The 14,367-nt window shown below is 41.3% G+C and overlaps 1 protein-coding gene across 10 annotated transcripts in view; it reads right to left on the bottom strand.

Annotated features, from left to right (window-relative positions):
• The window catches only part of TIAM2 (TIAM Rac1 associated GEF 2), a 437,269-nt gene that overhangs the window by 22,849 nt on the left and 400,053 nt on the right, over positions 1-14,367 (bottom strand). For all 10 annotated transcript variants that reach the window (XM_077486237.1, XM_077486240.1, XM_077486241.1 and 7 more), the window contains 2 exons: positions 7,134-7,252; positions 2,275-2,383 (listed from right to left, as the gene is read on the bottom strand). In XM_077486237.1, the coding sequence (XP_077342363.1) occupies positions 2,275-2,383; positions 7,134-7,252 (228 nt within the window). The remainder of the gene's footprint in view (positions 1-2,274; positions 2,384-7,133; positions 7,253-14,367) is intronic.

The raw sequence follows: 14,367 nt of genomic DNA, 5'->3' as shown, positions 1-14,367 counted from the left end.
AAGCCTGCTGAGGGCTTTGCTTTTAAATGCCCTTGTCACAGGACCAATATAGGCATCATCCGATATTTACATATTGTGTAGGTCTCTTATAATTGGGGAATAACACTAGCAAGGCAGTTTGTTCTGGTGCATGAATCTTACTGCTGTATGACATCCATGTGGACACTGTTTATCCTCATCATTGAGAGGGTTTTGGACCTAAAGTAAATAAACAACTAGGAGTTACTTCTGGAGTTAAAGTGATTTTAAAGTGGTTGTAAAGGCACAAGGTTTTTTACCTTCATGCATTCTATCCAAGAAGGTAAAAAAACAAAAAAAACTAAAAATTGTGTGCAGCAGCTCCCCCAGCCCCCATAATACTTACCTGAGCCCCCTCTCGATCCAGCAATGTCCAGGAGAGCCTTCCCTCTCCAGGGATTCACACTCCTGTTTGGCTCCTGCCAATCACAGCCAGTGAACCAATCAGGAGATGGAAGGGGGTGGAGCCGAGCCACAGCTCTGTGTCTGAAAGGACACACAGAGCAGCGGCTGAGCTTGGGTGCCCTCATAGCAAGCCGCTTGCTGTGGGGGCAGGAGGGAGGGGCCAGGCGTGCCCACATGGGACCCAAGAAGAGGAGGTTCCAGGCTGCTCTGTGCAAAATCATAGAGCAGGTAAGAATAACGTTTTCTTTAAAAAAAAAAACAAGACTTTCGTAATAACTTTAAAATCTTTTTTCTTTGTTATATTTAAAAAAAAAAAAATGAAAATACATGTTATAGTCACTGTGCAGTGTTTTTTCACAGACCAGTCCGGATCTTCCTTTTCTTGGGTCCCTCACCGATGCTCTTGGCCCCTCCCTCTCGCCAAATGTCCCCAGAGCAAACAGCTTGCTGTAGGGGCACCAAAGCCATTCACACACAAAGCCGGGGCTCTGCCCTGCCCCCCTCTCCTCATTGGCTCTGATTCACAGCAACTGAAGCCAATGGCTGCCGATGCTGCCTCAGCCAATGAGTGGGAGTCTCTAGGGAACCAACGCCCTTATCAACATCGCTGCATTGACATGGGGCCCAAGAAACCTTGAGCCTTTACAACCACTTTTAATCAGACCGTCCACTCTATGCAAGGTCTGTTTAATTGCTCCAGACATCAGACAATTATATCAGCATTCTTCAAGCAAGATCTTAGGGATGGTGAATACCCCAGATCTTGCTGGATAATTCTACAGCACAGTGCAGGGGTGTTGGGCTACTCTGCCAGAGATTCCCAGAGATATTGTCCGAAGGATGCTGACAACACCCTTGCCTGGGCACTGCAGGGATAAGGCAAGCATGTTTTTTGGGATGCCATCCATTTCAAAATACTGTATCATATTTTCTTTTCAAATTGTAAATTTTCCCAATTTAAATGTTCCCCATTCTCTACTGTGAATAAAATACATGTGTATGAGATGTGCAAAGCATTTTCTTCTGTATTTGTGTAGATTTTTACACAGCATGCCGACTTTTTGGTATTGGGGTTGTCATCTTACGTTTTTTTTTCCAGTGTTTTGAAATGAGAGACAGAGGACCATTAGAATAAATAAACCTTGCAATTTTAGGGCAAACTGTGCTTTGAGTTTAGTACAGTGAAAGTTAGGAATACGTAGGTTTTACTATTAATATGATCTGTGAAATCTCTAAGCCTGAGAACTGAGCAATCACATGACCGTTGATCGCTCAGTTCTCGGTCCACTATAAACAGAGCATTTGAAGTCCGTGCACCTAGCGATTAATTGGTTTAACTGTGATCACAAAGTCACAAATTAGCTTGGTCCAAAGGGTTTTATCATGTGTGTTTTAGCCTATACATCATATAATTTTGATCCAAGAGTTTGGTGATTAAAATAATCAAAAGCACATGTGTTTGATCAAAATGATATGGTATGGTATGATATGTATATGCTGTGGCAGATTGCAGGGGACAGAGTTTTCTTTACTAGTTACTAAATTACTAGTTACTAAATTACTTCACTTTTTTCCTTTAATCTTGAACATTTTAGACAATTTCTGCAGTAAAGGTAGGACAATGTAAATGTGTGCATTTACTATAGCTTGCATGAAAATATGATACAATTTTAGGAGTCATTCATGCAGAAATTTTTACATTCTGTATATTACCTAAATTAATGCTTACATTATTATTGTGAATAATAATTCAGTATTTTTCCATTTTATGTTTTGCAACTTTTCATGTATGTAGGTTCTTGCAAAATGAAACATCTGTCTAGTACATATAAATCATGTATGACCACCTACCAAACACTGTCAGTTCTAATTCCTTCCGTGTTTTGCCAAGAGATGGGAATATATTTAGCCAGGTGACAGTAGAATACACCAAGAGCTCTCCCATTGATAGTTCTGTGACCTGCAGTAATACAAAATGTTTACCACTTCGTTATAAAACACATCACATAGACTTTATGACAAACAGAAGATATTCATATATTCATACGAGGAGTCACTGATATGCAGTACCGATGGTCACTAATAGATGGCACTGATGAGGTACCGATAGGTTGTACTGCTGGCCACCAATTGGCACTGTGGTGGGCACTGACGGCCATTATTGATGGGGCACTGCTTGACAGCTGATGGGCACATCTGTTGGGGGCTGTGCTGATAATCAATGCGCTTATTATCAGCACAGACCCCCGACAGGGAGAGCCGCTTATTGTCTCTCCCTGTCAGGACGAACGGAGGAATGCCATTTACCTGCACTCTGGCTCCCACGATGATCAGCTGTGATTGACAAGAAGACTCTGTCAAAGGCTCCATACCACAATCAGAGATGCAGTGTGTCAGACTGACACACAACACCTCCGATCGCCACGCTGCGGGTGCGCGCCAGCTTATTACCCTGCTTGACGTCATATGATGCCCAGTCAGGATAACAGAACCAGTAATCTACGCCCCTTTCCGCAGACAGCTATCCCGGAAGTGGGTGCAGTTACCTGGATTATCCAGGTAACTGCACCCCCCTCCCCCCTGAAAGGTGCCGATTGTGGCGCCGGAGGGGGGGGGGATTCCGATGAGCGGAGGTCCATTTTAGGGTGGACCTCCGCTTTAAAGTGGAAGTAAGCCTTTAAGGGTTTTTTTGATAAAAACAACAAACATGCCTATACTTACCTACTCTGTACAATATATTTTATGTTACAGCCTTATTCCGAAAATGGATTAAATTAATTACTTTCCTCAAAATTCTACAAACATTACTCGATTATGACAACATGAAAGAGACCTAAAGAAACTACTTTAGGTAGGAACGATTGACCAGGACGAAGAACCACCTTTTCCCCATTGACTAATAAATAGGGACTAGGGCAGGCTAATGCCTCCAACTCCGAAACACTGTGAGCCAAGGTAATAGCCACCAAAAATTCCACCTTCTGGGACAATCTCCCAAATATTTTCGAATGGAGGTTTCTGAAGAACCCATAGTACCAAGTTTAAATCTCATGGCGGCAGAGAGAAAGTACAGGCGGAGCCACATGCTACACTCCTTGAATCAAGGTACAAACTAAAGAGTGAGTGGCTAGCGGTCACTGAAAGAAGATTGCCAAGGCAGACACCTGCCCTTGATGGTACTCAAGGCCAACTTCTGCTCAACGCCCCTTTGAAGAAAAGCTAAAATCCAAGCCACAGAAATGGATCGAGCACGAACGCCAATCGATCACATCAAGAAATGTACACTTTCCATGTACGATGGTATATTTTACTAGAAGTTGACTTCCTCGCCTTCACCATAATAGGGATCACCGATCCTGGCAGACCTCCATTTCTCAGTACCTGGCTTTCAATGGCTAGGCCATTAAAACCAGATACTGTAAAGCAGGGTGGAAGCTCAGCCGCCTGTACAATTGGTCCTCTTTGAGAGGTAGCTTTCAAGGGACGTTTTACAGCCACCAGAATGACTAGAAGACGTTCGCCCTCAGTCCTTTGCAGGCACTGCAGAAGGGGAAGGTGTTGGCCCTGCAGTGGCACTAGGACGACTGCCGCGTCTGCCAGGGGAACCCGCGAGATTGCCACGAGTCTGTTACTTTCTGTTGAACTGAACCTGCTGAAGAGGCCAATGTTTGAGAAGAAAAACTACTAACCTGGTCAGCATTCACTCCAGACTCAGACCCAGTTAACCCAATTTCCTGGACGAGGCTAGAGGGTGGTTTGGATGTTACCTGAACCTTTACAGGAATTATAGATGCACAAGGAGGCACAGGGCCCCCCAAAAGTGGACAAATTCTGTCCCCCTTCTTTGCTACCCCCAAAAGGTTCAATTCATGGACCCCCTTGATGCTCACAAAGGAAGTCCATGAATCTGGAAACCAGCGAAGATGTCCCCCCACCCCAGCAATGGGTGAGGGCAGACCTTCATGCTGAAGGAGTCTTGGTCAGTGGATCTGGAGAAGCCTTCTCTAGGCTTAACAGACCAAGACTTCTTGGAACTTCCCAAGGAAAGACTTGAGAGATCCGTTTCCTTTATCTGCAATCCCAGGAGTCCAGAAGAATTTATGGGCTGAGAAGGAAGGCCCCCCATGTTTCACGAGGCTCCTTCCCTTTCCTAGATTGAGGCAGGAAGGTACTCTTCCCCCCTCTGCGACACCCTTAATGATGTCATCCAGGGTAGCCCCAAACAGATGGTCACGTTGAAAGGGTAGATCAATGAGAGCTTTCTTAGAGGCTTGGTCTGCCGACCAATTCTTTTTTTTATCCATAGTTTTTTTATTTTATCAAAAGAGAACATAACAATTAAGATTCTTTCAAATGGTACATATCATTGTAATAAAAAACATTGTAGAGGTTTCGTTCAAATCTCCATTGCCCAATCCAGCCTACCCCAAATGGGTTCACGCTGTAGGTCTGGGAGGTCACCACATTGAGCCGCTAGTCAGCCCGCACAACTATAACTAAGGGAATAACATTGGGAAGGGGGAGGGTAACAATATAGGAAATTCAGAGATTAGAAGATAACATAGATAGTGTTCTACATCTGCCTATTACTTAGTTAATTGAACAGATTATTTCAGGCTGTTCTTTTAAATATTTGGAGGCTCTAGGGTGGGATATCCAAGTCTTCCATTTTTTACTAGATGTGGTAATGGAATGATTTTTGTAAGCAAGCATTAATTTAAATTGTGCTTGTGTATTCAATCTGGTTATAACAGTAGATAGGTTGGGTGCTTCTGTAGATTTCCAGAGGTTGGCTATTGTAAGTCTTGATGCTATGAAGATGTGGACCACTATAGTTCTATGTATAATGGGATATTTCTCAAGGTCAATACCCAATAGGGCTGAGGCTGGAGTAAGCGTGGAAAGGTTTCCTGTTATATCTGCTATAAAAGGATGAAAACAAGTTCCAAAAGCTTTTCAGGGTTTTGCAACTCCAGAGGGTATGTATATGATTTCCAGTTTGCTCATTACACCTCCAACAAATATCGGTTGTGGATAGGTAGATTTTAGATAATTTATAAGGGGTTAAATTGGTCTGCCGACCAATTCTTAAGCCACAGCAGACATCTAATCACCACCGCTAAAACAGAAAGCCAAATACCTAGAGCAGGGAGGGAGTTATATAGCCAGTTTTCTGTTCTGCCTAGTCCTACTACTGCCGAGGCAATATAACCCAATAGTTAAGATTAAGGAGGCGCTGTGTTGGTTGATGAACGGAAGAGAAAAAGGTGTGCCAAGCTTGTAGCATCATGCGCCAAATGACTCAAGGCTGTAATTGGTGCCAAAAGTGCTTCCACAAAGTAGGCATTCATGTTGTCATTATGGGGTATCATTTGTAAAATTTTGGAGGAAAATTATGAATTTAATCCATTTTGGAATAAGGCTGTAACATAACAAAATATGTAAAAAGTGAAGAGCTGTGAATACTTTCCAGATGTACTGTATCTTTATCTGCATCTATATGCAGCAAACATGGTTTAAAACATTTAAATGCTTATGTGTAGTTCACGTGATCGGTCTGTCATTTCTTTGTAGGTTGCTATGTGGTAATATTTTAATACTATGCATTTTAAGGATTGCGGTCTTTGTCAAAATCTTGTGCGTGCATCGGTACTTCTTTTATGTATTAGTTGATAAGGTGAAATGCTTCGCTTATTCCTTGCTCCTGCAGGCTTCCCCAAACCGCTCCACCAAAGCCAATCCCTCCTTGCTGCAGCTCTCTGATGTTGTCATCGTATACAATGCAAGACCAATAGTCCTGCATAGTACCTGAGGACAATAAGGACCCATCTCAGAAGCATCGGACTTTCGGAAAAAGGTGTCGATTGCCCGTGGAGCAAGGAATAATTAAAGTATAACTAAAGCCAAAACTTGTTTTTTTTTTGTTTTGGATAGAGTGGATAGGGATTAAAACCCCTGTCAGCATTTATTGCTGTCTGTGCCCTATTAAGGAGATCCCCCCTCTCTATTTGTCCTGTTTACCATTATTAGTGAAAGTAAAAGAAAAGCCCAAATTTTGGGTCCTCCCCAGAAAAGTAATAGTGGGGTAATCTTCCAATAGGAACACTAGTTCTGATGATCTGGGGGTGCCCAAGGGATTTCCTTCATTTGCATAGATTTCATCTCACTTCCTGTTTGGCTATGGGACAGGAAGTGATGGGAAATCTCCAAAATGGGGGACAGATGGCAGAAAAAAAAAAAAATCTGACAGGGGTATAAATCTCCATTGCTCTATCCAAAACGAAAAAAAAGTTGTCCTCTATAGTTTTACTATAAAGTAATTCACCTTCATTTTACTCTAGAAAATAAGCATTTAACACTTGCAAAGCAGAGACAGGCTCATTGCAAGGGTTAGTTTTTCTACAACCCAGAGTTCTGTTTTAAAGGCTGTTTTATTGCAACATCCTATGGAACTGTACGAATCATATATAACTGTATTTGTTATACCGAGCACCATGTTAAAATATTCCACGGTAGATAAAAATATGATTGATGTAGGGGCTGAAAACTACATTTGGGGTTGTCCAGTAAATAAAGTTTAAGTTTTTCTCACAATGTAGGATATAGACCACTAATGGCACTACACTGCAGGACTCGTGGGAGAACAGACTTGTACACAAATTATTAGCAGGAATAGGTGCATTCACTACCAGTTACAAAGCCATTCATACCTCTCTCTTAGTTCCACTCTGTTCTGCTACTAACTGATCAAACACTGTTCCATAATCTTCATAGATCTTCTGCATTTCATTAATGTGACTAGCTACTTTCTCCATCGCTTTAAGTGCTTCTGTAAAATGACAAATAAAAGCCGTTACATATTAAAGTCACACACGTACATACACAATATATATATATATATATATATAATCTCCATTATGTATACAAAAACTTGACTCGTGCACGTGCAAAATCTGAATAATTGACAAATGGGTGGTGGTAGTAGTATAGATGCCCATAGTGGTCAATCGGATTCCCAGTTGGCAGCAACTATGCTTTTTCCCCTACTTTTTTAATACATACCCTAAAATGTGCATAAAAATGAAAAAAGCCAGGGCTCAAAAATTTAGTCCAGTAAAGCAGTGTGCCAAGCCAGACAGTGAAAAGGATATTCAATGCCTTTGTTAAAAATCATATGTATTTAAATACTTTAGTACTTCAGCTTCCATAGGTCTTTTATTTATTTCAAAACATAGAACCTGGTTTTGAAAGCATTTTTTATGCTTTTAGTTGGTCCAAAATATATCAAATTTGATGCATTTTGTCTTGTATACTGACCTAACAGAATCTTTTTTGCTTTCAGTGTATAATGTACACCAATGCCACTTGAAAAGATGGAGGACAAATTGTCCAGGCAAACTTAGCAGCACAACATCACCCAAAAACACTATAATCAGGTTAATCATGATTGTACATAAACAATGCTGACTAATTATTTCAAATCTAAACTGGGTCAACAAGTGACAAGCAATGATTCATAGAATTACTACTGCATGCAATCATGTTAGTCTCCAAGATCCACAGATTGTTCAGTTGGTTCAGGCTCGGTGATTACAATGTAATTCAACTGCACAAAATCACAGAATACAAATTACTGGAATTTCTCAATGAAGCTTGATTATGTTCTCGTAACTGTCCCTCTGTAGACAAAGGAAACCAATGATGTCAAGGTAAAAATCTGTAAGGATCATTTACCGTTTCAGCTAATTTTATGAAAGAAAACACTGGTAAAAGCTGAAGATGCTGTAAATAGCATCTTTTTTATATGTAAATAAAAACCAGAACAGGCATGCTGGATGGCAAAATGTTCTGCTAGGTGATGGGTAAGTACAACCCAGATGGGCTTGTCTGAGTTGTCAGCTTATGTTTAATTTTATTCTTACAGATCCAATTAAAAACGGTCACCTAATTTATTATACAGTTCCTGATATACCACAGTTTATTATGAACACAGTTATTGCACTTAGAGACATTGTCACCCTGTCCATGAAAGGCAAAATGACACGGTCATTGCACCCCCCCCCCCCCCCCGCCCCCATCTGACTAGTGATCCTTTGCAACACATTCCATTTCTCCTAAATCTGCCACTAAGACGGGCACCAAGTAGGCCATTTAAACAGCACTGAGGCACTAGGACTTTGCGTTATGGTCTACAGCATTTCCTGTATATCGGATACCCATTCCTGTATCTAATCATCTGTTGCTGACCTGATCTGCCTTGACCACCTGGCTTGCATTTGGACCACGTCTGTGCCTGCTCCCTTTGCCTACCTATCTCATTGTTACCGACTCTGGCTTGGACTCTTTCTACTCATTTGCTGTTTTGCTTCTTATCTGCTTGCCAGTTATTTACCAGGCTTGCCTGACTCTGCTCTGTATCCTGAACCTGTGGCTTTATCTGTGCTCAGCCATCCCTCAGCCTGCCAAGTGTGTCAGTGACTTGCCAGCCCATCATCACACCACCACTCAGCATCCTTGGTCCAACCTGCATCTGGGACATGCACAGACAACTCTTCTGCATCTGTTACTGCGAGAACTGTTAAGCACTCGTGCGACTCCGAGCTCTCGTGCCTCCAGTTACCTTACCAGTGGTACGGAGCTAGAGTTGTAAGAAACACCTACTTCTTCACATCAGGCTCCATCACCATATACGTGACAGTAAGGAGCAGCAAGGGAGCTCTGGCAAGATGAACAACTGGAAAAGTATTACAGGACACCGCTTATAGAGTAGGTCTTCCTGTGTGTGCGCGCGCGTTTTTTTTTTTTTTCTGTATACAGCATTATGGCCTTACTGAAACCAAAATATTGCTTTATAAAATAAATACATGCCACATCCTTGAAGTAAATTGATATGCTTTACAAAATGCGCCCTCTACTTAATTTGCTTCAGGATTCTGAAGAAAGCAAAGCTCTATCCATTTTAAGTTAGGGAGGAGGAGAGCCCAACACTGCAGGCTCCATAACATGGCCTGAATTGTATGAATGACTCATGAAATGCAGAATGAACTATAAAATAATGTACTCTGTCCACTTTTAGGCAATCCCTAAAAAACCAAAAGAACCCTATCCTGCCTCCACCTAACAACTGTACTTTTATCTTCTCCATCAGCCCATCGCCAACAGTTATTACCTTTTGTATCACTTTATTTCCTTCTACATTGTATGCTCTAACAAGCAGGGCCCTTCAATTCCTCCTGTTTTGTTTTTATTGTAACTGTACTGTTTGCCCTCATGTTGTAAAGCGCTGTGAAAACTGTTGCCACTATATAAATCCTGTATAATATTAAATTATGTCCTGTAGAGAACAGAGATGTTTTAAATAGGGCCCTCAGTGCATGTGATTGAAAACGTGGTTGCTTCCCAATTACCTTTTGAACTTGGCTTGGCATTAACTTCTTATAATTGTCAGACATCTAGTAATAAGTAAACATTAATATCGGAGTCATTGTTACATGATCAGCAGTTAACAACTACACAGCTTCCTTTTATCCCTCAAGTGAACTGCCAACTGGAAACTGTTCTCAAAAATGTATCCTGTTTTCTGTGCACGGCGTAAATTACACCATATGTACAGATTTGTGTTCAGAAGAAAAAAGGAATAATTGGCAACCCATGTTAAACTTAACATCTAATGGATAGAATGGAAGGCTCAGAGTGGTGGAAAAATAACAAAAATCGTGTTAAATGGTCTGGGATTCATGCATGGTACCATTTCAGTAAGGAACCCTAAAGAATGTTATACTTCCTCTGCCCCTCTATTACATAATAAGAGCAGGCACACCCCATTGCCAAGGGATTAATCTGTCTGTTGCATTATTTCCCACATAGTTTTACTGTATTCATTGGAGCCCAAACACAGTAAAAACAAACATAGTACACAGTGCAGGCACATATGTCCCTTGTGAAATGTATTGTTTTGCCACATTTTCTACATGCCTGTATGGCTTTGACCTAAGCAGCTGAACAAAAACACAAACTAAATTTGATTAAAAAGAAAAAATATATATATATGGGGCACATTATTCCCATTTCAAGCTGTACTTATCAGTTTATAACAAGCCAATTTAATTTACGAATAAACAACATAAGTATGGCTTTAGAAGAAAAAAGCCAACTTGATCAAACACGATTATTAATATGGACACAAGAAAAGATGCCCGTCACATTAAAAAGAGGGGTCCAACATCTATACTATAATTATACTTTCAGTGTCATATCAATCAGGGGATATTAGATTTTGCGCCAATTTAAAAAAAAGCTTTTTAATAGTACTAATTATTAATAAATTATCCAAAATTTTTACTGGCTCGTCTCTCTATAACCCATCACCAAACTATCCACAAAATTCCTTTATACTTTCTTTACCATTATTTTCATCTCATTGCCACAACTCTCTCACAATATATAAACATTTTTCATAGACAGAAAATCTAGACTCTAAATTATAAAAGGTCTTAAAATACATATGGTCAACAATCATATTCTGGGTTTACAGATTATATACACCCAAGTAGGTGATAACATTTACTTTTCCTGTACTGTGAGATCTCTACATATATAAAAATGCCCACCGTTGAACATTTTCTGCGCATATTGCTCCCCCCCTTCATCTATTTTCATTGATGGATTTTCTTTTTTTATAGCTCTCTGTACCATTTCTAAAGTTGGAGGAAATAGATTGAGCCATTCCCTAGGTATGCAACTTCTTGCTGTTTTTAAACAAATCTGAACCCATTCTATAATGCATCTCTCTAGTTGTCCCTCTGGCACGATCTCTCAAATCGCTAAACAGAACCCGCACTGGGTCTTCTGGTATACTATACCCACAAATCTTAGATACATAAACCAATACTTGCTTCCAAAAATGAACTAAGGGACAGTACCAAAAATAATATGCTAACGTGCAAAAAAAATGGAAACCATCAACTCACTATTATATAGGTGCTGCACCATCAGGTAGTCGTGCACAGCAGGTACAGCATTCTTAGAAGTACAGACTCACCAGTTATGGTGCGGTCTCCGAGACTTAGAACTCTAGCAAAAATATGGGTACAGGGGAAAAGCAGACCCCCTGAGAAAGTAGTGACGGGTGGACCAAGCTGCTTGTTAAGGTAAATTTTATTGCATGATTGTAGAAAAAAAAATATATACTGAAAATACAAAAACTAGGCACCCACTACCAACACCTAGACTAATATAAAATAAGACAACGTTGTCCAATTAAAAAAGATAAAACACTTCCTTGATAAAACCCATGTGATTGGGTGGAACATGTCGGCAACGACACCACGACAATAATGCTCTATAGATCACAGATGATGCACTGCACCATGACGACAGTGGGAGTTACCTCTGTGAGGAATCAGCACAACAAGCCAAGATTACATTTCTATGCTACAGCACCACCAGTGATATCCAAACATTGATGTTCCCTGGACTTCCATTTGATTGCTGAGCACCCTGGAAGACTGGATCTGTGTAGTAAAGGATTCCCTCACAGATGGGCTCTCATGGAGATGCCTGGGATACCTGGCGGACACTAGAGACTCCTGCATAAATGGTTGGGTGAGCAGACCATTGGTCCTTTGACTGTCTAAATCACTGTATAACTAACTACCCCTGCCCTGACCCGGAGATAAACTCAACCCACTGCTCTATTTCTAAACCTCTCACTGGGCTATCTCTACCAATATGGCTTGGCTTGAAGCTGAAGGTAAATACTACTGATTGGTAGTGGCTACAGGCCATCCTCTTCAGTGCACCTGTCTGCTGGACAATAGTCAAATCTAAGCAAACTCATTGGTAGTAGCTTCATAGGGTCAACTACCCAGTGTGTGGGACCTGCCATATTTACACCCCCATATCCTCCAACTGGGAGCCCAACGGTCATTAGGGGCGTTATATGCACGTTTTCTGATGGTGCTTGTCACCGGTATCTATGTGCTTATCTAAATGCTACCTTTTGTACCATTTGGGAGTATATGGTGCATGCTTGATGCATGATGTGACGCAGTTGCTTTTAATTAGACAATGCTGTCTTTTTTTATATTAGTCTAGGTGTTGGTGGCGGATGCCTAGTTTTTGTATTTTTGGTGTATTTTTTTTTACAATTGTGCAATAAAATTTCCCTTAACAAGCAGCTTGGGCCACCCGTGACTTCTTTCTCAGGGAGTCCTCTTTCCCCCTGTACCTATAAATATGCTAATGTGGCCTTTTTTCTCCACATTTTGTGAATCTATGGTAAAATCCTTTCTATGGGTCATGGTATTAAAATGGTAAATATGCTTGATGCATTATCTTATTTTGCATCTCACCCCATGATTCATTTATTATAATTTTGCAGACCCTCCAGATTGCTTGGAGTATTTTAGATACTATCTTATCCACCTGAAAAGCTTGACAACATTTTCGGATGTTAGACATTCCCAAGTAAAAAGGCTTTAAATCTTGCCAGAGATGGATAAATCCACAGTTCCTACTAGGGTGTCCATAAAGAGGGTAGACAAGTCCTGTATATGATGAGACGTGATACTTCTCCAGTAGGAAGACAATTGCATAAAAACAAAAACAAAAAATCTGATGGGGTATAGGATATTTCTGACTTAAAGCCTGAAAAGTGTATGGATTCCCTGTAAGTAAGTAATATAAACGTGGCAAACCTTGATTTGCCTATCTGTGAAAAGCCATATGTTATTCCCCTGCAGAAAATGATGTTACCTCTAATTGTAAGGTATTTTGTACAATACGGAGGTTTATGAGTATATTTTCCCACTTCTCTCCACCACCATATCACTTATGGATATGGCGTAGTGAGTCAATATAGGCAATTTTGCAGGTTGACAATGCAAAAGGGCCATTAGATACCACGGTGATACCATATTTGATTCCAACTCACTATTTGAAAAAAAAAAAGAAAAAAAACTTGGATCTACCCAGTCTATGTAACATGTCTCAGGCACAATAGGTTGTATAATTGAATATTGGGATTTAAGTTGTTCAACCCCTATAGTGATTCCTGAAGTCTCTAAAGTAAATTGAAGTACTCGGGATAAAGGCTCCATTGCAAAATAAAAATAAAAAACTGACAGTGAGCATCCCTGTCTAGTTCCTTTAAAAATGGGGAAAATGTCTGGGGTATATACCCTCTAGCAACTGCGTTTTTATATACAATTGATAGTAGATGCATATACTGTCCTTGAAATCCCATATTTTGCAGAACATGAACTAACCAGGCCAGGTTCGCATTGTCGAATGCCTTTTCAGCATCAATGGTTTCTCTTTGGATTTTTTTTTTGCATCTTAACCACTTGGGTACCGCGCTATTGCCGAATGACGGCATTAGCGCGGACCTAGATTTCCGGGACTACGTCTATTGACGTCGTCCCGGTTACGAGCGGCCTGCGCGCCCTGTGATCGGCGAGTCCGTGAGACTCGCCTGATCACCGATCCGTGTAAGGGGTCGATCCCGACCCCTTATCACGTGATCAGCTGTCAGCCAATGACAGCTGATCATGTGATAGAACGGAGCCGGTAATCGGCTATTATTCCTCCTCGCGCTGACAGCGCGAGGAGAAAAAAAAAAAGCCGATCACCGGCGGCCGTGATCGGGACATCAGTCCCGATCACGGCCAGCAATGAAAGTCACCACATGCCACCTGCCAGTGCCCACCTGCCTCCCGCAGTGCCATCCTGAAGTTTAACAAAGTAAAAGTAAGTGCCCCCCGTCTGTGCCCATAATGCCCACAGTGCCACCCACAGTGCCACCCACAGTGCCACCCCACAGTGCCACCCCACAGTGCCACCCACAGTGCCACCCAATCTGCCTCAAAGGTGCTGCACCCCAGTGCCGCCCATCAGTGCCCAGCAGTGCCGCCCATCAGTGCCCAGCAGTGCCGCCCATCAGTG

The sequence above is a fragment of the Lithobates pipiens genome, unplaced genomic scaffold (genome assembly GCF_037356315.1).
Source record: "Lithobates pipiens isolate NorthernLeopardFrog02 unplaced genomic scaffold, aLitPip1_a1.2 Scaffold_18, whole genome shotgun sequence".
Taxonomy (NCBI): Eukaryota; Metazoa; Chordata; class Amphibia; order Anura; family Ranidae; genus Lithobates; species Lithobates pipiens.
The sequence above is the reverse complement of the archived record's forward strand: the minus strand, read 5'-3'. Positions and strand labels throughout refer to the sequence as shown.